The following is a 27,625-nucleotide window of genomic DNA, read 5'->3' as shown; positions in this document are numbered from 1 at the left end:
GATATGTAGGTTAGAGAAGAGCCTGCTAGGGTTTTGAAGCAGAGGCAGGCGAATTTAAAGAAGATTCTTGCCTCCACCGGCAGCCAGTGGAGTGTGGTGTAATAGGGGCTGACGTGGTCATATTTTTTGAGGCCAAAAATGAGGCAGACAGCGGCATTTTGTACTATTCTAAGACGTTTGATGGTGCTTTTATAGGCTCCCAGGTATATGATATTACAGTAGTCCAGTATGCTTAGGATTAGTGATTGGACCAGTAAACGGAAAGAGAGGTGGTCGAAGTGGTGTTTGATGGTGCGAAGTTTCCAGAGGGAACAGAAGCATTTTTTGACTTGGGCGCTGGTGTGGGCTTCGAAGGTCAAGCTTCTATCTAGGATGACTCCAAGTATTTTTATGGTGGGGTTGATGGGGTATTCTAGGCCGTTCAGTTTCAGGGAAGTGTTTGTTATTTTATGGGTAGGGCTTGCCAGGAAGATTTTGGTTTTTTCTGTGTTTAATTTCAGTTTAAATTGTGAGGTCCATTGTTCTAGCTTTGTGAGGATGGAGGAGGTGAGTTGTTCCGTCTGTTGAGTGAATGAAGTTAGGGGGATGATAATGGTGATGTCGTCGGCGTATATGAATGATTTAAGATTTAGGTCGGCTAGTGTCCGTGCTAGAGGGGCCAAGTAAATGTTGAAAAGGGAGGGGGATAATGGGGAGCCTTGTGGGACTCCGCAGGAGTTACGCCATTGATGGGAGAAGGTTCCGTTGCTGTGGACCTTATATGTGCGGTTGGTTAGGAAGCTTGAGAACCAGTTGAGTACTTGGCCGGAGATGCCGATGGAGTCGAGGCAGCGGAGCATGATGTCGTGGTCGACCCGGTCGAAAGCACTGCTTAGGTCGAATTGGAGTATGAGGGTGCTTTTGCTCAGTGAGAATAGGTGGAGGAGGTAATTGGTTAGAGCAGCTATGAACGTTTCTGTGCTGTGGTTTGAGCGGAAGCCGGATTGAGAATCATGAAGGATGTTGAACTTTTCTAGGTAGTTCGTGAGGTCATGGTTAATGAGGCCTTCTAAGAGTTTCTGGAAGAGTGGTATGTTAGCGATGGGTCTATAGTTGGCAGCGGAGGAGATGGGTTCTTTGTTGTTTTTGAGGCGGGGGATACGAGAATGTGTCCGAATTCAGTCGGGAAGAGACCAGTGGACAGGCATAGTGTGACCCAATTGAAGAGTTCGGCTTTGAATTGGGGGGGGGGGGGCGGATTTAATGATGGCAGGTGGGCAGTTGTCTAACAGGCAGTTGGAGTTGGCGTATTTGGAGAAGAGTTTGAGAAAAAGGCTCCAGTCTGGGCTTTCGAAGGAGCTCCAGGTCATGTCGGCCCTTGAACCTGTTGTGTCTATTGCTGGAAGGTTGAATATTGTCTCGGTGTTGGGAGTAGTTAAGAGATGATTTTAAGGTTTGGATTTTGTTGGCAAAGTGGTCAGCTAGGATTGTTGCGGGAGGCGGGAGTTCTGAGCTGGACAGTAGATTTATAGATGACATTTTTTCTTTGGACATGCACAATAATAAATTTACATTCATTTGTAGATTTTTTTGAATAGCTGCCACCCCAGGATTATGCTTGATTTAACATATCATGAAACAAAAAAACATTTTTTTAGATGTCAAGATTTCAAGAGAAGAATTGCAGTTTGTGACCTTTGTATATCATAAACCTACTGACAGAAACACTTTTCTTTATTATTCAAGTATGCATCCCACACAATTGAAGAATAGTCTTCTGGTGTCTCAATTTTTGAGATACCGACGGATATGTCATTCTGATGAGTTTATTGAACAAGCATTCTCTTTGAGTCAGAAATTAGTGGAACGGGATTATGCAAAAGATGTAATCAATAAAGCAAAGAAAGCATTGTGCAACAATACAGAAGCAAAAAGAATGATCTGAATACGATTCTTTGTGTATTAAGATATTCCCCAGTGTCCTCTGATCCTGGAAAAAAATTAAGTATTGGAAAATGTTACAAATACATGATTTTTTAAAATAAATTGAATATATATTGACTTATAGCAGAAATCAAAATTTGAAAGAACATTTATGCAGACTGGATGTATGGACTCAATGGAAGTATGAGAAAGTGGGCCATTTTAAGTGTGGACATTCTGCTGCATGTGTTATGATAGCGGGGCACACTATTCAAATTTTGCAGAGGAAGATAACACTGAAGAGTTTAACTTCATGTACTTCCACATATGTGATTTACAATCTGAGTTATCCTTGTCAACTGAATTATATAGGACACACCACACGCTCACTGAAAACCTGGATGTTTTGAGTATCGGTATAACATTCTGATCATTTGGGGCTTCATTGTGCTAAAATGAGCCATTCATTTATGGATCTTAAATGCGCAGTTATCAATTCCATTCCCCTTACCCAAAGTTGAGGTAACGCGAAATGTAAATTGCATTGGAAAAAGCAGCAATATATATTTCAACTTAACAATGCGTGGCCATATGGTCTAAATCAGAAGACTGAATGGCATACTTTTTTGAAAAAATCCTTTTGATAAAGTTTTGGAATTAAATGAGTCACCAGATATGATGTTATCAGTAGAATCAGAAATGAAACCAGGAGGGTATAATATAATCATGAATCCCATCAACAAAAAGAAAAACCCCACCAACTCAGGGCCCTGGACTCTTATGAGCCCTAAGAAGCACGAACCCAACCCCACCCTCCAAAATCCAACTTACAACAATAAAACCCAGATTGATGGATGACATAACCAGAAACGACAGTACCACCATTGGAAGCCTCATAAAAACAAGAACCAAGCCATCATCGGGGAAGCTTTTTTTGAGAATTGTTTTGTGGCTTTATGGAATTGAGTTGTTTCTGGTAATTTGCCATATCATTGGAGTGCGAGGTAAAGAGTAAACCCGGAGGACTGGCATTACCAGGTAAGTACTAAATTTGTGCGCATGGTGTGTCTCACTTTCTTTTTGAGATGACTATTATGACTAGCAAGTGGAGATTTTTTATGCCAATGATAGTAATCAGGACAGCTTGGTTTATTTGATATAAGTCACTGTCACTGTTTGAGGCTTTTCTTCCACCGCTGATTTATGAATGTATACCTTCTCTAATGAATGACCCTTCAAAGGACAGATATATGGTATATGAGTATATGAATAAAGAACTTTTGGAAAATTACCATGTTCCCCTGTGTAAATGAACAGCCTGATTGTTGAGTTTGCTTGGCTCTCGAGATTATTGCTTTGGACTTCAGCTGTTTGTTGCCCCAGGCAACTGCCTAATTGTTGGACCAGCCCTGACAACCCAGCACAAGTTACTGAGAAGAAACAGCAGCAAAGATTACTGCAAAAGACAAACTGATACTGAAAAGTGGTTTAGCATCACAAAATAAGATACAGTACAAGCTATCTGACTGGAAACCCTGTGTTCTCAAACTGCACTGAACTGGTATCAAAACTTTTAAAAAACTGGATGCAAGAACAAGAAACTTCTCCATGCCACCATTTAATCTACAAATTAAAACTGAAAGCTGTTAATTCAACTGGGAAATCATTTAAATTTAACAGCTATAACCCAGTCAATAGTTTGTTTTATATCAATTTGTATAACCTTTTATAAGAATCAATTTATGTAGGAAAATTTTTTGTATGTGTAGAATCCTCAGCAGGCTTTCCTTTCTTTTATGTGCATCTGATATAAAAATTGCACGAGCCACTTTCTTCACTGGATCCTCTTTATATATATATATTTTTTAATGCATAAACACCAGAAGGGATAATAAACTTAATATTTAGCAGAAAAAACTTCTTATAAGCCTCCAACGATATGCCATGTTTCAATTCATTTCTTCAGGGTTGAGGCTCCCAACACACAATTAATAAGCTGTGTTCAAGTCACGCTCTTGTAGAATTCAGTACATGTTTCGGCCAAGATGGACTACCTCAGGAGTCTTAAAAATCTTGTTGTTGATATGAATAATTAGGTCCACAAAAGAACATGCACTCAAATCGTAGCCGCAGAATTATGGATGGCTAAATGAAAGATACCACATTTCTGAGATCTACTGCAACATTTCGGCCCAGATCAACCCTCAGACATTCCCTGCTGCCTTTAACTTGCAAACTCTTTCCTACATAATAGAAAGATCACATATAAAGGCCTTCCTGGTAGAATCAACAGACTTGTGTTCAGAAAGTGCTGAAGTACAAAATCAAATAGCCAGACTCAGCTGCCTTCCTTAAACTTGGACAAGTGTTCCAATGAATAGAAAGTATGGCCGTCCACCAGTAAGTGGGGCAAAGCAGCAGCAGTTGCAAAATAATAGAAAAACTTAAAATCAGCAAAAAAAAAAAAACAAAACCCCAAGTAAGAGCAACTGGCTAAAAGAGATGGGCAGTTTGAAATTTCATTTTGCGTCATTTCCAGGAATGTTCATTTGATTTGTTTGGCCTTTTTTTGTCATGGGAGCAAAGTCATTAGTGCGATTTCTTTCAAGAGTGCACACATATGCAAAGGTGGTACTCTTTCTGAATGTCACTGACATTTCCCATGTCATTGCAAACAAATGCTCATCTCTACTGGCTAATGCATAAATATAGCAGTAAATGCAGAGTTAATCCATTTCTGAATACAATTCAAACTCCTCTTAGTGACCTACAAGTGCATTCACTTTATCTCCCCCTATGCTCCCCCCTACCTTTAACTCCATTAATCAGGTAAGCCCCTCCTATTCGCACCCTTCTCCTCCACTGCCAACTCCAAACGGCCATCCCTTCTATCTTGCTGTACCATATGTCTGCAACAGACTGCCTGAGTCACTAAGCCAGACTTCATCTCTAGCAGTATTCAAATCCAAGCTAAAAGCCCACTTTGTCGAGGCTGCTTTCAACGCCTAACTTCCACTCCCCATAAGATACCCATGTCTATCTTACAATTCTCTGTGCAAGAAACTCCCCAACCCCTTATATGTCCTGTCTGTCCAAATTAGATGGTAAGCTCTTCTGAAAAGGGACTTTCTATTACATATTAAATATACAGTGCTCTGTATGTCTTTCAGCACCTTTCTATTGATCACTCTCTCCTCAAAAATGGATTTCCTGTCCTATTAACCCTCTTTCTTCCTCCCCTCTTAAAGTCAATCAATTTGTACCTTTGCTTAATCTTTGTAAACACAGAAATAGACGGCAGATAAGGGCCACGGCCCATCCAGTCTGCCCACCCTAATGACCCTCCCCTACCTTTGCCCTATAAATAGATCTCATGTGTCATTTGGACTTAAAATCAGGCACGCTGCTGGCCTAAATCACCTGCAGTGGAAGACTATTCCAGCGATCAACCACCCTTTCAGTGAAAAAGAATTTCCTGGTGTCACCTCGCAGTTTCCCGCCCCTGATTTTCCACGGATGCCCTCTTGTTGCCGTGGGACCCTTGAAAAAGATGATATCTTCCTCCGCCTCGATGCGGCCCATGAGATACTTGAACGTCTCGATCATGTCTCCCCTCTCTCTACGCTCCTCGAGCGAGTATAGCTGCAATTTGTCTAGCCGCTCTTCATACGGGAGATCCTTGAGTCCTGAGACCATCCGGGTGGCCATTCTCTGAACCGACTCCAGTCTCAGCACATCCTTGCGATAATGCGGCCTTCAGAACTGCACACAGTACTCCAGGTGGGGCCTCACCATGGATCTATACAATGGTATAATGACTTCCAGCTTACGAAACTCCTGCGTATGCAACCTATGATTTGTCTTGCCTTGGATGAAGTTTGCTCCACTTGATTGGCAGCCTTCATGTCCTCACTGACGATCACCCCTAAGTCTCGTTCTGCTACCGTTCTTGTTAGGATCTCGCCATTAAGGGTATAAGTCTTGCATTAATTTTGGCTGCCCGGGTGCATAACTTTGCATTTTTTGGCATTGAAGCTGAGTTGCCAGGTCCTAGACCAGCGCTCCAGTAGGAGTAGGTCGTGCATCATGTTGTCATGTATTGAATCTTCATCCGTTGTGCATTTGCCCACTACATTACTTAGTTTGGCGTCATCGGCGAATAATGTTATTTTACCTCGAAGCCCTTCTGCCAAGTCTCTTATAAAGATGTTGAATAGGATCGGCGGGCCCAACACCAAGCCCTGGGGCACTCCACTGATCACCTCTATCATTTCGGAGGGGGTGCCGTTCACCACTACCCTTTGAAGCCTTCCTCCATGCCAGTTCCCAACCCATTTTGTCAATGTGTCACCCAATCCTATAGAACTCATCTTGCTCAGCAATCTGCGATGTGGTACGCTATAGAATGCTTTGCTAAAGTCCAGGTAAACGATGTCCAGGGACTCCCCAACATCCAGCTTCCCCGTCACCCAGTCAAAGAAGCTGATCAGGTTGGATTGGCATGATCTCCCCTTGGTAAATCCATGTTGATGGGGATCCCATAGATTCTCCTCATTCAGGATCTTATCCAATTGGCGTTTGATTAGAACCGCATAGAACTTCACAGTATTGCGGTATATAAGCTGTTATTATTATTATTATTATAGCAATGATAGTGCTGAAAGACCCAGCGTGCTAAATGCTCCAATGCTGCTCTTACGCGCATAGAATTCCTACCGCGCGGCATTGTTAAAAAGGGCCTACATTTGTCCAAGAACAGCAACAGATTTCACCTCTTTCAAGAAAATATTAGAAGTCAAAAACGTTCTCGTGTCGTATAATGCATTGGACTGGTGCACTCAGGGACCAGGTGCTGTGTCATATTACATACAAAAAGAATTGTTTTGCACGTCTTGGTTTGTGGTAGTAGTAATAATTCATGATGATACATAGATGGTTAAAGAAAGATGAATTTCAATCTAAAGGTGAGAGACAGATAAAGGCAGCAAAGGATAACATACAATGGACAAGACAGTTCAGAGCTGGTGTTGAAAAAATGGTAAAACTGAAAAATATTGATTTTGCAGCGCTGAACTGGAAGCTGTTACATCTCATAATGTGATTTAACATATGCAAAAAAAAAAAAAACAACCACCTGTATATAGAAAGGCACAATAAGATAGCATGCCTTCATCCACTGAAAACAGTGTAAACATTATAAAATTGCTATGTCAAACACACACTGCTTATCAATGACCTGACAGAATTGTAGACAATGAAGCAATTGTGATCACATGGGGCATTCTTGTACCATATGTGTAAAAAACAAAACAAACCTTGATGCAAGAAAGGAGAAAAGTACTAGCACTGCTACCAGATGAGTCAGTGCCAAGAAAACATAAAAAAATACAACCCTGAAGTTCCAACAAATGCAACTAGAAACTAAGACAATATGGGGCTCATAATCGAAAGAGAAAAACGTACAAAAACCGGCCTAAGTCGGCACTTGGACAAACATTTCTCAAAAACGTCCAAGCGCCGATAATAAAACCAGGTTTTGGACGTATTTCTAAACAACCTAGGTCTTCATAGTGCCACTCAACATCCAAAACTAAACAGGGCGTTTTGGGAGGCGTGTCGAGGGCGGGAGTTGGGCGGGACGTGGGCCAGCTTAGACTTAGTCGTACAGCATGTATAACCGAAAGTTTAACAGAGCCTAGACGGAACTTGGACGTTGTGACTTAGACCATGTAAAACATGGTCTAAGTCACAAAAACCCACCTAAACTCACCAGATAAGCACTGCAAACACATAACACAGATCCCCACACACTACCCCAGTGATCATCAACCCCCCTCCACCCCCATAAAAATTTTATTCACAACTTTAAATTTCAGCCTCCAGACCATCATCACCTGGCCGCCTGGCATAGGAAAGCCTACTCATCCAGCCCAGAGGCAGCTTAAGTCGTCTTGGGGGTGGGTTAGGGACCCATAGAGAGGAGGACTCATGCCCATAAGCCCCTGTAATCACTGCATTGATACTGAAACATGTGCACTCCCCTATACACCCCCAAAAACCCGTTTGCACTGGCATATAAGTGGCTCCTGCAGCCATAAGGACTATTGGGGTGGTAGATAAGTGGATCTAGGGGGATTCTGGAGGTAGTTTGGGGGGCTCACCGTCACCTATAAGGCAGCTGTAGTGAGGAGAAGCCATGGCATCCTTTTTGTGAAGTTCACAGCAGTGCCCTGTAAGGGTGTCAGGTCAAAAGCGCGCCGGGACAAAGGCGCGCGCAGATAATTGAACGCAGCGCGGAGGTGCGCACCACTGAAAATTACTGTTTTTACGGCTCCGATGGGGGGGGCGTGGGGGGGAACCCCCCCACTTTACTTAATAGAGATCACGCCGCGTTGTGGGGGCGTTGTACCCCCCCACATTTTACCGAAAACTTCACTTTTTCCCTGTTTTTAGGGAAAAAGCTAAGTTTACAGTAAAATGTGGAGAGTTACAACCCCCCAAACCCCCCACAACGCCGGCGCGATATCTATTAAGTAAACTGGGGGGGCTCCCCAACAAAACCCCCCCATTGGAGCCCCTAAAAACTGTAATTTTCTTCGGCGCACACCTCCGTCTTGCGCTCAGTTGTCGGCGCGCGCCTTTGTCTTTCGCCGAGTTATCTATGAACCCCCTGTAAGGTACCCCACTATTTAGGTGGCATGTCTGAGTGTGCAGTCCATCACTTTGCAGACCCCTCCCACGTCCAACAGGGCTTGTTCTAGGCATTTTGGACTTAGACAGAAAGTTGGACGGAAATGTGGTATAAAGATGGACGATTTAGCGGCTTGGACGATCAGATCGGCAGGACGTATAATTAGGCGATTTTCAAAAGTAAAAAAAAGTTGGACGTATCTTTCGAAAATGTCTTAGGCTCTCTTTAAACTTTGGACGACTTGCGAGATAGACGTAAACGGACTTAGACGTCCTTTTCGATTATGCCCCTCCACGTCAAAAAGATATAGAAATTGTTCCTATTGAATCAAGTACCACAGTCCTGATTAAAAATAATTTCCAAGCACATCTTAGCATGTGTGTATTACAACTTATGTACTCCAGGAAGTGATTCCATTTGGAACAATTCAAGCATTAAGACAAAAATTAGAAGGGAAAACAAACATAAGAATATCCAACAGACCCCGATATGGTGGTAAAGTTCATTCCTGTCATGGTATGCAGGAGATTAATTAGCCCATTTGGAGATATTATCCCGAATGAAATTTCACTAAATAGAAACTTAGGACCCAATATTTAGCTAGCCCAGTTAGCATCTAAAGTTAAAGGCCAGCACTGGCACTTAATGTTATTTCTGTGGTGCTATCCTTTTAACTAGCACTGCTGAAGGCATGTCTTACTTGTGACCACATCAATCTATACATTAGCAAATTATATTCTACAAGTTACACGGATAAAACTGGTCCATTTAAAGGTGACGGGACAAAAGCACAAGAAACTTCAGCGTGCCAACTAAAATGTGACTTTTAAAGAGCTCCGACGGGGGGTGTGGGGGGAACCCCCACACTTTACTTCAGACTGTTCACGCTGCCGTTGGGGGGGGTATGGGGGATGCAACCCCCACATTAACTTTTTCCTTAAAAAAAAACTGGGAAAAAGTTAAGTTTACTCTATAATGGAGGGTTCCAACCCCCCCCCCCCAGCAGCGCAGAGTATGAAGTAAACTGGGGGGGGGTTTCCCCACTCACACCCCACGGAGTTCTTTAAGAGTCACTTTTTAGGTGGCACACTGGTGTCTTGCGCCGAATTGTCGGCGCGCTGAAGTCTCGCGCGCAAATGACTATGAACCCATTTAAATGCTGAAAATATATTTCTTTCTTATGACTGTGTGTCAACTGCCAGCAAACACATAATTTGCTCTGAATATCAGACCCTAAACATTTTGAAGCCTACAGTAACAAGATATCTGAACATGTACATAGAATCAGAAACAGGTATACGGATGGTAATCATATTTTAAATCTGGAACAGGTAGTGCTTACTTGAAAGTTTCATGATGGTACAAAATAAACATTTAAGCAATTCCACATCATATTAGCAGGAACTGCACCAGAGAGTAAATGTACTTCATTGCAACTCACGGTGAGCTACTACTGAAGGTGCGAGTTAAATCAAACAAATAAATGTAGCTGTGATCAACAATGACAGAATATCTAGAGATGCTAATGTTGCACCATCATTAGAAGATTTCTACACGTACAATTAAAAATGGAAAAATAAAGCCCCAAACACAAATGTTCATGTAGATCCTAGGATTGCCAAACAGACTGGTCTGAATAGTTCTCTAAATGGGAGACGAGCAGTCAGCAGAACAGAAAACCCAGCACTTACCCTGATCCACAGTAACCTCCACCCAACCCAGCAATCTCTTTATCTCTCCTTCCCACATGCTGCCAACACCAACACCCCATGTCTGGAACCCTGCAGCAGTGCTAATAAAAGAACGCTCAAGGTAATCCCATATTGCACCCCTATAGAAACTATCTGAAGGTGCCTTCAATATATATGGAATCAAGGCTGGCCCATGTTTTCCCTCAGTTTTACTCGGATTACTGCAGATTCCAAACACGGGTTGCTGTTGTGGCAGCAGCAACAGGCAGGGAATTCAGGAAGAGAGAAGCTGCGGGGAAGGCAATAAGGATATAGGCAGCTGATGGAGAATCATTAGGGAGGGAATAGCAGGAAGGGGGTAGGACACAAAAGGAGGCTGCTGGGAGATAGGTGACAGAAGGAAGATAATGGGTACTGAGGGGATAGGAAGACAATGGATATGGGAGAGAGAGAAAGGAGGGAATGCTGGACAGCACAGAGAGTAGAATGGTAGAAGACATGATGGATAGATAAGGGATGTGCAATAGCAACAGCAGAACAGTATGTGAGAAGTAGGGAAGAACGAGTACTAGGGACTGACGTGTGATGAGGGTAGGATAATCTGGCTGGGTCTATAGATTGTAAGCTCTTTCGAGTAGTAGTAGTAGTAGTAGAAGAGGACAGTTGCAGGCTGATTAGGTGACAGGTTCCAGGAGAAGGCCTGAATCTTTTTCTATAAATAACCCTGTCCCTAGAAGACAGCTGGAACCAGACCAATGAGTCTAGGAAGACTGCCGAAATGTATGTACAGCTACAGTATAATTCTTTGTTGGAGGAGTTTTATATTGGTTATTAATGGGATGGGGGGGTGGCAGGTCAAGGACTACTCAGTGGCCTTAAATGTAAGATAACCAAATTACCCAAGTTCAACCAAACAGGTAGTTTTACCCTATTGCTTACATGAAGCTGTAGCTCTAACTGTTCTATTAATTTCTGTTAATCAGAGTTAGCTAGTCACATAGCTAAACTACACCTGGACCATCCATTTTGGGTATTGGGAGAGGGGGAATGGTTTTGCACATCCAGTGTATGTATGTGTACCTACTGTACTGTTAAAGTACTGTTTGAGGAATCTGATCTAAGTGTGGAAATGTCATGAGTATAGGAAGCATAATTGCATTTGAAAGTTGAGAAGGAATGGGGGCTGCAGAGTTAAACCCTCTTATATCCTTTGAGGTAATATGCAGGGACTGAAGCCTGCACTGCCATCACGGCAGTTAGCTGTTGGGGTGGGGAAGAGAAAATGCATAGGTAGCAGTAGATGATTGGAATTTTCTATTTCAAAAAGTTGTCAATCTTATGTAGTCCTCGAGGCAATCTCCTTGTGAACTTGACTCTTTGTTAGACTGGACTGATAAAAGGGTCTTTTAGTACTATTGAATAATATTCAAGATAAGTCTAGACTTTTCAGTGCTTTTGACTAGTTTTTTTTTTTGAAACACTTATGGTTACCAATGGGACGGTGGAGGAGAGGTCAGGTCAAGGACTGCTTGGTGGACTCTTTTGTAAATGATTGCCAAATCATCCATTCAGGTAGTTTCACCCTATTGCTTATAAGAAGCTCTAGTTCTAACTGTCCTATTCATTTCTGTTAATCAGAACTACAGTAGCTAGTTTTCTGACCAATAGAGAAAAACTAAGACTAGATAGTGTTTTCTGTGATATTTCCCTTCTCCTCTTTGGGTAGTTTTGCCATTTAAGTATGTGGTATTTAAAGTGCATTCTGAAAACTTTTTTCTACTCTTCTTTTTATATATATCATATACATTGGGGAGAAATTTTGCTGGTTTATTTTTAATTAGCTGTGCAACTCCATGATTCACTGCAGGTTTCCAGCCTGAAGGTCACAGGATCTATTCCCATTGACCTGAACACACAGAAAAAGATTTACCGTACTTGAGTAACCAGTTTCCTCAATTCATTTGTATTTGGATTTAGCTCACACATTTTCCAGTAGCAGTTCAAGGTGAGTTACATTCAGGTACACTAGGCATTTCCCCATTCCTAGAGTGCTCAAAAACTAAGTTTGGTGACAGGGAGTTAAGTGACTTGTTCAAAATTACAACCTCTTCTACTTTAAAACTTAAACATTGAATTTACAAAGCAATATGTCCATGCAAGTTTCACTTAGGCTGTTTTATATTATCCATCTGGATTAAGTAATAAAGTATCATAAAGCCACCACAGCACCCTCCCCCCCTCCACACACACACACTTAACTTACAGAAAAGTAGAAATACTAACCTAGGGATTAATTTATAGGCAAAAACAGAAATGTAACTGTAGAGCCAGGGTAGTGGACAAGTAGACCAGTGATGGCAGCAACAGGAAAAGAGGGACTACGAGAGATTCTCAAAAGCTTGGCATAAAAATAAGACTGGTTGTAGCCAGCCGCTCGGCCTCTGATGCTTAAAAGAGTTCTTGGGGAGCTTCTACCATTCCCAGTAGCAGCCACCGAGAACTCTGCAAATATATTACAAGGAGCTGATTAGCTTTATTTGCGACTTACTATACTGCTTTGTCTGTTTAAAAGACAAAGGCAGTGTACAATCTAAAAATAAGAGAAAGAACTACAATATAGTCAATAGGACAGGAGTGATCATGCAAGAATCTATGTAGGTCAAGGAATATTTCATAAAGAGCCAAAACACAAAGACCAGTCTGCTGTCTCATCATTCAGGAAATGCCTGGGTGAATAGCCATATTTTAATAGCTGATTTAAACTTCTTAAGTTGGGGTTCATTTTGTTTGTATTGAGGAAGCAAATTTCAAAATGCTGGGGCGGTAAAGAAAAATGCAGAGCATCTAGTCGGGAATGCCTACCTATTACAAGAGAACATTTTCCACCGGGTCTGAAGTTGCCAATAGCTGTTTGTGCGTTTGTTGTATGACTGCATGTCCCGCGCCTATGGTCAGAACACAGAGAGGTGCAGAACACACATAAAAGATGTGACCATATCAGAACTAAAAAAAATATCTCTGTAGCTCCTATGATCGGGAACTGTTGCTACCATTTAGCTTTTGTGCACCGGCACAGTTCCTCCAGAAAATAAACCCTGACACTACCTAAATAAACATTATATTAATATACTAACATGCTATTTCTTTTTCCTCAAATATTTATTGCCAGGTCAAGAAAGAAATGGAAAACAAAGATGAAAATGTTATAATGCCCCGTATCGTTCTATGATATGGCCATAGCTCGAATACTGTGTGCAATTCTGGTCACTGTATCTAAAACATATATATATATATATATATATATATATATCAGAATTAAAAAAGGTACAGAGAAGGGTGACGGAAATTACAAAAGCGATGGGACAACTTCCCTATGAGGAAAGGCTAAAGTGGCTAGGGCTCTTCAGCTTGGAGAAGAGACGCTCAGGAGTGATAAGAGGTCTATAAAATACTGAGTGGAGTGGGAAGGATGGATGTGACTCACTTGTTTACTCTTTCCAAAAATACTAAGACTAGGGGGCATGTGATGAAGCTACTAGGTAGTAGATTTAAAACAAACCAGAAAAAATATTTCTTCACAGAACATGTAATTAAACTCAAATTCATTGACAGAGAATGTGGTGAAATCGGTTAGCTTAGCAGGGTTTAAAAATGTCTGGATAATTTCCTACAAGAGAAGTCCATAGGCCATTATTGAGATATAAGAACATAAGAAGTTGCCTCCACTGGGTCAGACCAGAGGTCCATCTCGCCCAGTGACCCCTAGTGCTTGTGGCTCCCCAGTTTGAAGAATCTGTCCTTATTCACTTTCTCTATGCCCATTAGGATTTTGAAGGTTTCTATCATGTCCCCTCTAAGTCTCCTCTTCTCCAGGGAGAACAGCCCCAGCATTTTTAACCTGTCAGCGTATGAAAAATTTTCCATACCTTTTATCAGTTTAGTCGCCCTCCTCTGCACTCCCTCGTGGCTTGGGGAAATCCACTGCTTATTCCTAGGATAAGCAGCATAAATCTGTTTTACTACTTGGCCACTGTTGAAAACAAGATATTGGCCTTGATGGACCTTCAGTCTGTCTTAGTATGCAATTCTTATGTTATGTTCTTATCTTGTGCCTAATAAGCTTTCTCCTACAGATGCTAAAGCTTAAATTCATGTCATTAATCTATAATTATTGGCAGCATCCTATTTGATCCAGCTATGGCAGTAGCCATTGTGTTTTGAGGAGAAAAAGGAATTAAGGATGATGTTATAAACTACTTAATGTTCATACAAAACTCATAGTGGTATTTGTTAAATTATACAAATGTAGACATCAGGTTGTGGGGTAAAAAAAGTGCTCACTTAACTTTAGTCAATAATATATACATATATGCAAATTACAAGGGAAAATAAAAAGTTAAAGGCAATTGTTAAATTATGCAATAAATGGAGCAGAGCTAGCAAAATGCAACATATGTTTTCATACATTGCCTGTTGGATAGTTCGTCAATGCACAGTGCAGCGCTCAGCCTTTAGTTATGTGGCAGGCATGAGGGCAGACATGGATGCCTCATTGCAAGATTGCACCATCAAAGAACATGCAGTAGTGCACTCTCTTTGGGCAGAGGGAGTTAAACCTATGGAAATTCACCATCGGATATTAACTCAGTATAGACAGTATAGTTTTATGAGTGGGTTAAAAGCAAGAAGAACATGTGTAACCAACGAAGGTCGTTCTGGTCGACCAGCAACATCACACACACAATAGCACATTGACAGAGTATATGCCTTGATTAGAGAAGACCGACAGATAATGGTGTCTCAATTGGCTGCAAATTTGGATACCAACTATGGATCTTCATTTGCCATAATGCATGATGACTTGGGATACAGAAAGTCCGATCATGATGGGCTCCCAAACAGCTTACTGAGCTGCACAAGCAAATGAGTGGAGGTTGTCACCCAGTTCCTGAGACAGTATAAAGATCCAAGTATTCTGGAAAAAATTGTCTAGCGACGAGACATGGGTACATTACTGTGACCCAGAGAGCAAAAGATAAAAGAATGATGAAGTAAAGAAAGCGGTGCTCATCTGACTTCGGAAGCATCCAAAAAAACTTATCTGCAGGAATGCAGAAGGTAGTTGAATGATACAACATATGCATCGTTTTGCATGGGGACTATGTGGAAAAGTAATATGTTCAGTTGCTCACAGTTACTTCTATTAAAGCTGTTAAATGCATTTTGCCTTTACTTTTTGATTTACCCTCGTGTGTGTATGTATATATATATATATATATATATATATATATATATATATATATATAAACATGTCAAGAAGGCAACCCACTCTTTAGGTGATGAATGTGTATGTCTGGGAAGGTGGTCAGGTGTGCATATGTCAAAAAAGTGAAACCACCTGAATTGAGGTGAGCTGGTATGCTTGCACATCAGAGAAGTGATCCCTCCCCCAAAGAATGCATATGGGTATGTCAAAAGGAAACTCTCCTCCTAAGCAAAGTGTGAGAAAGACTGAACTGTGAGGGGTGGTGTCATCCCAGCAGTATGTATGTTTTATGTATATCGGAAATCCATGCAGGACGTACTTCTTGAACGGAGAAACTTTAACTAGGACTTCAGCAGAACGAGATTTAGGAGTAATCATCAGTGCAGACATGAAAACTGCCAATCAAGTGGAGAAGGCTTCATCTAAGGCAAGGCAGATATTGGGTTGTATCAATAGAAGTTTCGTCAGCCGAAAGCCTGAAGTTATAATGCCGTTGTACAGGGCCATGGTGAGACCTCATCTGGAGTACAGTGTGCAATTCTGGAGGCCACATTACAGTAAAGATGTGCGCAGAATTGAATCGGTTCAGCGGACGGCCACCAGGATGATCTCGGGGCTCAAGGGTCTCTCGTACGAAGAGAGACTGAACAAATTGCAGCTCTACACTCTCGAGGAACGTAGGGAGAGGGGAGACATGATCGAAACATTTAAGTACCTCACGGGATGTGTCGAAGTGGAAGATGATATTTTCTTTCTCAAGGGACCCTCGGCCACAAGAGGGCACCCGCTCAAACTCAGGGGCGGAAAATTTCATGGCGACACCAGAAAGTATTTCTTCACAGAGAGAGTGGTTGATCATTGGAACAAGCTTCCAGTGCAGGTGATCGAGGCAGACAGTGTGCCAGACTTTAAGAATAAATGGGATACCCATGTGGGATCCCTACAAGGGTCAAGATAAGGAAATTGGGTCATTAGGGCATAGACAGGGGGTGGGTAAGCAGAGTGGGCAGACTTGATGGGCTGTAGCCCTTTTCTGCAGTCATCTTCTATGTTTCTATATCAATGACACAACCCTATCCCCTAAAAACTATGGTATCAGAAGAGTTAATTCAATCCTAATATGTATGCAAAAACAGAAGAGCGAGTTAAAACCAGAAGCAAATGCCACCCAGTTTGTGAAAGTGTGCGTGCATACTTGAAAAAAAAGATAAAACATCTCTTCATGTGTGCCAGTATGCAGAGGTAAAACCCATCTTGGCATGTAGTGATGTGTGTATCCAAGAATCAAACCTCCCTCATGATTTACATCCACCCCCACCCCCAACATGAGCGTTTATCAAAAGAAACAACTGTTTCAGAGGCAGATCCCCTACCAATGAATATGTGTGCAAATGGAGAGGTGGCTCCCTATCCCTGGGTGAATGTGTGTTGAAACAGCAACCCTGCTCTCTATGTATAAGCCCCCATGCATTTAAAAAGAAAAAAATCCCACTTCTGACATTTGTGCATGTTATCAGGGAAGCCAAAATAAATCCTCTCCAGTGTGTGTGCGCACGTGTGTCATGAAACCACAAATAGCAGCAAAAAAGGTAAAATAGACTTTCAAGGTAGCCCACGCTGTCTAAAGTCTATTTTACCTTTTTTGCTGCTATTTGTGGTTTCTATTTAGTATCTTGTGCAGCACTCTTTTTGGAGTTATTTTTGCATGTGTGTCATGAAGCAACTCCACTACCTAGAGGTGCATGTCTGTTTCTGAGACACCCCACACAGTGGGCTGTTGGCCATTTTTAAGGTCATGGGGCAACCTTCTCCCCCAGGCATATCAGAACTCCCAGCCCTCCCTTATGTACAGTAGACAAGTAGCTGACAACAGCACGGGGTGAAACTGAACCCTTCTAAGTTTAAGGCTATGTGGATTTCACAGCTACTCCTCCTTTCGTACCTTCATTCCAATGTTGATAGACACCATGGTTCTCTTCGTGATGGTATTAAAATGCAAGATCAAATTCACTGTTAACCTTTGAACCACAGATTGTAACCATCATCACACTCTGCATGTCAACAAATAAGATCCATAACGCAGTATTTCTCCAGTGATGATTTGAAAACATTTGTTTTTGCTCCACTTCTAAATGGTTTTGACTATTGCGATTTATTTCAAAATTACCTTAATCCAATATCCAAAATTTAAAGTTTTGCAAAATAATGCTACAAGGATACTGACTGGCTCAAGTAATTCAATCATATTAGGTCAATCCTCAAAACACTCCACTGGCTTCCAACAAGATTTCACATAAGGTTTTAAGATTATGGTTCGATTCATAAAACCTTTCACACTTCCTCATTCCTTACTCTTCATATCTCAATCACTCAGTTCCCAACAAATTCATCAGGTATCTCTTCCATCTTCATTTAGCACCGATTGGATATCACTAGACATACAGCCTTTGGTCCGGCTAGAATGGAACTCACTTCCTTACCATGCGAGCGAAGGAACAAACAGTGTTTTAGGGCTGTACTGAAGATTTATTTATTCCATCAGGCCTTTGAGGATGGTTGAAGTTGACAGCATTAGATACAGGACCTGGCACTCATTTTATCTTCTCTTTCATATTTTTCTTTTTTTAGACTATTCTCTTTTCCTTTAGTTATTGATGTTATTTTTTCTTTGATCTCTTTGATATTTTGGATTATGGAGTTTATAGTTCTCCAATCATCTGCTCTTCTCTTTTAAGGATTACATGGTATAAAATGCATTTGTTAAGACTATAAAGGCAATGTATCAAGTGCTTCAATAAACTAAAACTTGCGCAAGAGCATGTATGCATGTCAAAGAACCAATCCTCCAACTACATATGCCAGAGGAATCCCTCCCATTTCATGTGCATCTCAAAGAGGCTGCCCCTAAGAAGAGTTGTGAAAAAGGAACACACCTACATCACCAATAAAATGTTGTTTACATGTAAAATAGAAAGGCAAACACCCTATAAGTGCATGCATGTATACCCCTTAGGTTGGGAATGTGTGCGTGTGCACACGTGTGTTTTACTCCCCCCCTGTAGGAGTGTATGTGCGAGTGTGTGCAAGTCTTACTCCCTCCCCTGGACATGTGCGTTTGTGTGCATCTGAAATGCTTTACTCCCTCTAGCTTTGGATGTGTGTGTGACAAAGCATACATCATTTCTACTTCTTCCCCACAAGGTATACATACATGATTCACTTCTCCTAATCCCCCCAGGATGTGTACACACGTCTCCCCCAGGGTATGTGTGCATGCATGTATCACTTCTCTCCCTCTCAGAGAATGGGGGAAGTGTGTGTATGTGTGTAACTCCGAGTATTATTAACTGTGGAGAGAACGAGAGGGCACTCTCTAAAGTTAAAAGGGGATAGATTCCAGACAAACGTAAGGAAGTTCTTCTTCACCCAGAGAGTGGTAGAAATCTGGAACGCTCTTCCAGAAGCTGTTATAGGGGAAAGCACCCTCCAGGGATTCAAGAAAAGGGTAGAAAAGTTCCTGCGGAACCAGAACATACGCAGGTAAGGCTAGATTAAAATAGGGCACTGGTCTTTGACCTATGGCCCGCAGACTGCTGGGCACAATGGACTGACTACTGGTCTGACCCAACAGTGGCAATTCTTATGTTCTGTATATTATGTATGTTCTGAGCTTGTTGGGGAGAATGGGATAGAAATAAATAAATAAATAAAATATGTATGAGACAACCACCTCAGGTTTTTTTTGCCCATTCCTTGGGTTGTGTGCTTATTTGAGATTTTGTGTTACACACAAAATAGGGAAGAGGGATGAGTAAGTGGGTGAGGCTGTTACCCATCTACATTGTATTTGTGTGTGTAACATTTGTTATTTTCTACCCTCCTCCCAATTTTGGTCTTTTGCCAAGTACTAGTGACCTGGATAGGCTACCGAGCTAGATGGACCACTGGTCTGACCCAGTAAGTCTGTTCCTATGTTCTAACAGTATCTGTGTTTCATACAGTGTGCAACTACTCCTTCCTAAGCTGTGTATGTATGGGTCAGTGTTACTATATCTGTCCCCTGGGGTTGAATGTCGCTGCCCCCACCTCCAGACTACACATGTGTATGTTTCAGTGTGTAGGTGTAGATGTCTTACCTCTCCGTTATACGTATGTTTTAGTGTGTATCTGTCTACCCCCTCCCTCCCTCCTATACTGTCTACCCCCTCCCTCCCTCCTATACTGCCTCCCCCTCCCCCTTATATTGCCTCCCCCTCCCCTCCCCCTTATATTGCCTCCCCCTTATATTGCCTCCCCCTCCCCCTTATATTGCCTCCCCCTCCCCCTTATATTGCCTCCCCCTCCCCCTTATATTGCCTCCCATACCCCCTCCTATACTGCCTCCCCCTCCCATACCCCCTCCCCCTATACTGCCTCCCCCTCCCATACCCCCTATACTCCCTCCCCCTCCCCAATATGTGTACATGTTGCCCTCCCTGTATAGGTTGGTGTGTGACCACCTACAACCCGAGATGTACGTGTTTCTGTTACTGGCTCCCTCCCCTGGACAGTGGTAGAGAGACTTTGTTCTATGGTGCGTTACTACCCCTCGCCCCCATTTGGCTATATGGGGGGGGAAGGATGGAGACTGCCCCCACCCCAGTACGCCGTGTTCCTTCTCCTCCACCATCCTCCTTCGGTTGGAAATGTTCCCTCAATTACCTTTGTAATGCACCCGCAGGTTGCTCTGAGACAACACTATGTAGCTGAATTTATCCTTCGGGCTCCAAGACCGCGGCAGCGGCGTTTCCTGTTCGTCCACCGCCGGGTAGAGGCTCCGGAGGCGCCGCTGCAGCTCCAGCTCCTGCTCGCTCAGCGCCGGCGGCTCCCCAGTTTGTTGTTGTTGCGGCTGCGGCGGCGGCGGGGAGGACGAGGAGGCCGGGAAGGGCGGCGGCGGGGGCGCCCCGCCACTCACCGCTGTTGTTGCGGCAACGGGGGGAGGCGGCGGCGGCGGCGGCGGGTGTAGGATGAGCCCCGGAGAGCCCCCCGTCACCGGCTGCCCGGACATCGCCGGCCTTCGGCGTAGGGGAAGCAGGGGGGAAAACAAAAAAAAGGTAGCAGCGGCGGCGGCGGCTACTTCGCAGAGGCCCGGCCGGGGATCCGCGGCCCAGAGAGCGAGAGAGGACGAGCGGCAATCGAGAGGCCCAGGACCCGATTCGCACTGCCCCCCAGAGCCCCTTTCTCTCCTTCCGACAGCTCCCTGCTCTCTCTCCCCCCCACCCCCACCTCCCTCGCTGTTAATCTGCGCCTTCCTGCTTCCTCCCTCTCCCACAACAACTCTCCCCAAACTCGGCCTCTCCCCGGCTCCTCTCCTCCTCCATCGGTCGCTGCTCTCCTCCTACTTTACTTTTCCCTCTCCCTTTCTTCCCTTCTTGCCCCACCTCCCCTTGAAGGAGCAGACCAGATTAATCGAAAGCTGGAGCCTAAGCGGGAGGAGGAGGAGGAGGAGTTGGAGAGGGGGGAGGGGGGTGGCGGTTGGGGTCAGGAAGGTTTATTTCGGCTACGAAGCAGGTGTGCGTGTTGTTGCTTTCGAAGCTGTATTTCCCACAGGAACAAGGCGGCAGTAATCCTTCAGATTTGAGTTTTGTGTGAGCGCTAACAGGGGTCTGACGCTATTTTGTTTCAACAAAGGGGTTAGGGAAAACAATATGTTCCTCTCCTCCCCTTCTCCCCCCCCCAAAAAAAAAAAAAAAAAGAAAACATTTTTTTTCTCTCTGCAGAACCTCAGCCTAAGTGCCCAGATTTCACGCAGCTCACAATCCAAAGGGGCCCTACTTGTTGCTTGTAAAATCCCTGCTTTTTTCGACATCAGTTCGGCCTGCTGCTGCTTTGGGTGTCGTGCATAGTCATGACATGGTGTGCAAAGCTGGCGCAAAGGCAGTGAGTGCCCTTAAGCAAACCTTCAGTATGACCACCCCCACCCACCCTGCAGCTGCAGATTAGAGGCCTGAAAGTTGAACTCTACAATCATGGCCATCCCTTTAAAAGGCAAGTTCGTGTGGCTGTGGGGATCTAATGTTCTGGTTTGACTGCAGCTGCTTTTTGCTACCCTTACCAAGCTACTACTCTTTCAAATGATTTAGGCAGGCCTTGATGGTAAGCCCTCATTCATAGACTCCTCAATTTTTTTACTCTCATTACTATTCTTGGCCAAGGAGCACATATCCTATTTCTCTCTGGATCCAATAACACATCTCCCCTATTAATTGCCCATGTTGTGCAATGCCTGGAAGCCCTCTTCTCTCCTGACCCTGTTATATTCAGATTGTCTTACCACAAGAATGACAATGGAGACAATATTAATGCAATGGCTCTTAAGTGTTGAGTAACACCTATAGCTCCTGTTAGTACTCTCACCCCTATCCTGTAACTCCTTATCACACTTTATTTTCCTTAACGGGGTTATTTTACCTCTTACCACTATGAACTTTGTTTCAAACGTTCCTGGACCTTATGAGACCTCCTCTTCCACACTTGCAGGCATTGAAGACTTTTGTACATTTCACTATGGAACGTGGTAGTCTCTACTCTAAGAATGGTAGCAAAGGAAACGGATGGTTTATTGTCTTGAAGAGGATTGTGAACTCCATCCCAATCTAGATACTCCCCCATTGGCTGACAATTAGGGAAACTTGCTCTCCTTTTTTCAGATATATTTTACAAAAGGCATTCTAGTGCAATAGGAACATCAGTCTTGAGCAATTGGGTTTTGCCCTCAACTACAAGGTAGGTATAGAGAGCCTTACATTTTCTTATGCTCTGCCTCCCATCTCTCTGGGCTGTGCAACACCTCATCAGTTCATATCAAATCAGCTCAGTGCTAGAGAGGGAACGTGGGGATTCTCCCCAAAACAAGGTGTCTGTTCTGCTAACATAACAATATGAATAATGAACACATCTAAACAAATTATATTGGAAACAAACATGCCACTTACCTGTGTGCAGCCTGCATTAACAGTTCTGGAATTGTTCAAATTTACAATTGTGATATTTCTGCAATGAGATTTCTTCTCCTCCCTGCCCTTGTTGAATAGTGGAAGCATGCCATCTGACTAAAAAAAAGCAGAATAACTCACATCTGATAGGAACATCAGTCTTGAAGCCCACCCTATCTACTAGAAAGATGATTATCCTAATCTTCCCATAGCCTCTGTTGTTGAAGATGAGTACATATAGGGATTCAGCAGGAGAAAATCAGTTGTGGGATGATGGGAGCACATCACCAAAATTCTGCCTAGAGATGACAAGTTTCATTCACTAGGAATACGAGTATATCACATTTCATTTGAATGCTTTTTAACTCTCAATTCTTTAAGCTCTTTTCCTCACATATTAAATTCTCAGTGCCAGTGTTCTCCCCAAAACTAGTTCCATGGGAGACAAGCCGTAAATGAAAACCAAAATGGCCCAACCACATCCATCCTACTTCTGCTCTTGCCCTGTCTCTTTACCTATAGGTACGTGTGATCTGAAACCTATATACATATGTTTAGCCACTTAAGGGGTATTTTTATAAACTAGACCATAAAAACCTCCTCTAGCAGGGTATGTAGCCCAATGCTTTTCATGTCACAATTCCCTGCAAACCATTGAATTCATTTACTGTTCTTGCCTGCCTCCCCCTCCCCTAAAAGCAAAATACATTTCTGGATCAATGATCTCTTCCTTCATCACCAGTAATAGTGAGGGATCACCAGTAATAGTGAGGGAACACCAGCAGTTCATCATTCAGTAAGTTCTACAGTAAATTCAAGGTACATCCATGGTTAATTATATTACCTCTGTAAACTAGAGGAACTTGCTAAGACCTGGGTGCCTCACCCTTCCAAAGAAACGAGGGGAGTTATTCTCTCAAGGTTGGAATCTAAGGCTAGATACCTGCAGCATAGCGATGGAGGCCATTGATCCATGTAAAATTCTGAGTAGTTTTCCAGTGAACTCAAAGGAGATAGACATGCTTGTGGAAGCTTCTAATTAGGCCGGCCAAGTATCTTGGGTCCAGGAAATAAGAAAGTCTAGGAAGACATACTGTTACGCAGGGATGAATCAAGGTAATCTGCTGTCTGAGGTGAGGGATGAGCTGGCGTCCCCCCCCCCCCCCCCCCGAGCATCCAAAATAGGGTTGGGGCAAGAGCTGCCCCAACTATTAGGCAAGACTGGCCAGCTGCCCATAGCAGCAGCTTCCTAGAAGGTAGTAGCTTCAGTAACACAGTAAATGACAGCAGAGCCTTGCACACCATTACTTTTAGGCCCAGGTCATCCATATTTAAAGCAAAACAATAGATCCTGCCAGACAAATTCAAGAACCATGTTTCTCGCCACACATATTTTAACCTGCTTTTTTGCAAAAACAAAGATATATGATGCTTGTAACACATTTTTTGGAAGGCAGACTGGAAAAGATAAATATATGAGCCTAAGGGGTAGAGTTGGATTCTAGACCCTAAAGCTATTCTGAAGGACTGTCTGGATAAACCAACTGTTGTGATGGGAGTCTTGTTCTAAACGGTAATGGGATTAAAACGTGTGAATCAAAGGCCACATTGTAGCTCTATGGAGGCAGAGCTCAAGTGGACTACTAACGCAGCCATAGCTCTGACAATGATCCTCCAAAGATAGCCCAGCCTGGGCATTAAATGCAGTTTGCTAGCCAATTAGTTTCATTTTTCAATACAGCCCCATCCTGTTGGGTCAAAAGAAACAGAAAGCTGGGTGAACTTCCTAAGGGCTTTAGACTGCTCTAGACAGAAGGCCAAGGCTCTCGTGCAGTCTAGTGTGCAATTCATTTTCACCTCTGTAGGCATAGGTCTTGGGAAAAAAATGTTAATAGAATAACTAACTAGTTAAAGAAATAATTTTGACAGTCCCTTAGAAAGTGAATGCAGGATCACTCTATTGTGTAAAACTTTGTTTTAAGGAGAATCAGATACTAGGGCCTGGAGCTCACTCACCCTACTGGCTGAAGTGACCACCTCCAAAAATAGGACCTTCCAGGTTAGGTATTTTATATAACATACGAGGGCTGTTCAAAAAGTATCAGACCTTTATTCATAAAAAATGCTTGTATTCAGATACAACAATCTTATACTAATCTTCAAAGTAGTCCCCTTGGGCTGCCACACACTTCTTCCAACAGTTCTGGAAGCAGTGCTGGAACGCCTCTTTTGAGATGGCTCGCAACTGGTCCGTCGCATTCTGCATTATGTCTTCTCTTGACTGGTCCCTTTCAGGGGCATTTTCAGCTTGGGGAAAAGCCAGAAGTCACATGGAGCCATGTTGAGAGAGTAGGGAGCCTGAGGAATCACAGGTGTGTTGTGTTTGGCCAGGAAACTCCCTATCAAATATGAAGAATAAGCAGGTATGTTATTGTGATAGAGCTGCCAATTGCCCGCTGCCCACAGTTCCGGCTGTTTGCATCTCACAGCGTTACGAAGGCAACGCAGAACCTCTTGGTACTACCTCTTGATGATGGTTGTGCAGTGTGGTGCGTACTCGTGATGAACCATGCCATTGGAGTCAAAAAGACGGTCAGCATGACTTTGACATTGCTATGGACCTGCCTTGCTTTGTTTGGCCTCGGGGATGTTGAATGCTTCCAGTGTGATGACATCAACTTGGTTTCTGGGTCGTACCCATAAACCCAGGACTCATCGCCAGTGATCACTGTGCTGAGGAAGTTGGGATCACTGTTCACAGTCTCCAGCATGTCCTATGCGATCTCCAAACGGAGTTGCTTCTGCTCGATCCTTAGCTGCTTTGGCACAAACTTAGCTGAGATTCTCCTGAAGCCCAAATCCTCAGTCAAAATGGAATGAACGGATCCAACGCTGATGCTCGCCTCGTCTGCAAGTTCTCTATCGTGATTCAATGATCCTGCATCACCAGGGTCCTCACTTGGTCAATGATGATTTCATTTCTGGATGTTGAGGGCCAACCAGAACGTGCTTCACTCTCCACTGATGTGCGGCCATCTCTGAAGCGGTTGTACCACTCCTTTATCTGTGTGGTGCCCATTGCTTTGTCCCCGAAGGCCTGTTGAATCTTGTAGATTGTTTCCACTTGGGAATAGCCAAGCTTTACACAAAATTTAATGCAGTAACGTTGTTCAACTTTTTCTGTCATTTTGTCAAAAATGAAAATCGGACAGTGCTCACTTACACTTCCTCACTCATCAGTGGTCTGCCGGTGACTGACAGCTTCTATAGGCGGGAAAATATCCAAGCATGCGCATTAGGGTCACCTACATATGTGCACCAAACTACAGTTCCCTAGCTTTATTTGTTAACTCAAGAAAAATTAAGGTCTGATACTTTTTGAACAGCCCTCATATTTAGTGGCTCAAAAATAGTTTTTAGCAGCGGGTTTGAAATGACAATGAGATCCCATGACACTGCAGAAGGCTTGAGGAGAGGCATCAATTGAAGTAAGTCCCACATAAAGTAAACTGAAGGTTGAGCAAACATAGGTTTACCTTCTATTTGGTGATGGTAAGTGTCAGTTACAGTAAGGTAAACCCTAACAGAGTTAGTCTTGAGACCTGACTGACAAGTGTAGAAGGTATTCAAGCAGTTTATATAGAACATGAAAAAGCATCTATAGGGCCTTGCCCTCACACAAGATGGCACATTTCTGCCATTTAAAAATTCAAAGGACCTTGTAGTGAATCTCCTCTTGAGGCCAGTAGGACCTGAGATATCTTATCAGGCAAGTTCAATTAATCCATTACTACCCTCTCAACATCCAAGCCATGAGGGCTAAGGACTAGAGATCAGTATGTAATAATAAATTAAACTAAAACTTGTATTTATAGACCGGGTCATTACCAGTTAGGAGCTCGACTCGGTTGACAAAATTATGAAATAACAAGAAAGTTTCTAGTTAAGAAGATATAGTAAAAATGAGCAGGAATAGCCAAATTAATAATGTCTTAATTCTTAATATCTAATAAATCATCTAGGAAGGCCCTCTAGATATTTGGTAAACAATAGCATTTTCAAAGTCTTGCAAAATAATTGAAAAGAACCCAATCCTCTTATTGCAAAAGGGATTCCATTCCAAATCTCTGTTAGTTTTAATATATATCATTGACCCAGTTTTCCGACAGATTTTATTCCCTTAAGTGAGGGAACGAGAGTTAATATTTTTGGGTATTCCTCACATAACATGCTCTTTGAGCATTTCAAATAATGATCCCCAATCCAGAATTATGAGTGTTGGAAAAGTCTGCATGGATCTCTGGAGTAAAGTTCTAGTAGAAGAGGAAACCATATCTGCCTGAACCCAATAATGGTTTATTGATCTTATTCGAGTTCCAGAAAAGTTTTCCCTGTGAGGAGTATTGGAGAATATACATGCAGAAGACCTTCCCGACAATGAAAGAGGAAGGAATCTGAGGCTAGTCTGCCATGTGTTCCTAGTCTGAAGCAGAACAGATGAACTTTTTGTTAGAATGAATGGCAAAAGAGCAATTGAGGGTAGTACATTACTCAAAAGATCTTCTGGGCTGTGCCCTTGTACAGCAACCACGCATGACGATGTAGAATCTGCCTCAGTCTTTCAGCCAGTTAGTTGTCTTTCCTGCCAGATATGAGACTTTGGAGGAAAAGCCCAAGAGATAGTTCACTTTCACAGTATGAAAGCTTTCTAACACAGGATGTACAAACTTGTCCCTTTCTGCTTATTGATATAGTACTTTGCAACTTGGTTGTCTGTCTGAATTAGAATTACTTGATTGAATAACCAATCTCTGAAAGCTCTTAAGAGAGTTATGTAGTAACAGATCACTCTTATCTTCTGGAAGTTTATCTGATGAACTATAGCTAAGCAAACCAAAAACCCTAAGTGTGGAACCCAACTAATGAGCTCACTGTTCCAGGTTAAACACATCCATTTGAAAGTTGAGAAAATCAGAAGGGAATACCTTTTGCCAAATTTGATTGGACCATCCCCAAGGGCAATGAGTCCTAGAGCAAAGTAGTGAAGAGATGACAACCTGAAGATTCACTGTGGCTTGTGTCCATTGGGTAGATAGGGTAC

General features: G+C 42.9%; 1 protein-coding gene across 2 annotated transcripts in view; it reads right to left on the bottom strand.

Moving 5' to 3' along the window:
* Nucleotides 1-20,995, bottom strand: part of RANBP9 (RAN binding protein 9) — a 153,569-nt gene extending 132,574 nt beyond the window's left edge. Inside the window, exon 1 of one of the 2 annotated variants that reach the window (XM_033934627.1) lies at nucleotides 20,252-20,995. In XM_033934627.1, the coding sequence (XP_033790518.1) occupies nucleotides 20,252-20,597 (346 nt within the window). In that variant the 5' untranslated portion in view covers nucleotides 20,598-20,995. The remainder of the gene's footprint in view (nucleotides 1-20,251) is intronic. The other variant, XM_033934628.1, reaches the window with a different exon arrangement.
* Nucleotides 20,996-27,625: the final 6,630 nt, after the last annotated feature.

The sequence above is a fragment of the Geotrypetes seraphini genome, chromosome 2 (assembly GCF_902459505.1).
Source record: "Geotrypetes seraphini chromosome 2, aGeoSer1.1, whole genome shotgun sequence".
In the NCBI taxonomy this organism is placed as follows: domain Eukaryota; kingdom Metazoa; phylum Chordata; class Amphibia; order Gymnophiona; family Dermophiidae; genus Geotrypetes; species Geotrypetes seraphini.
This window is presented reverse-complemented; position numbering and strand designations above follow the sequence as displayed.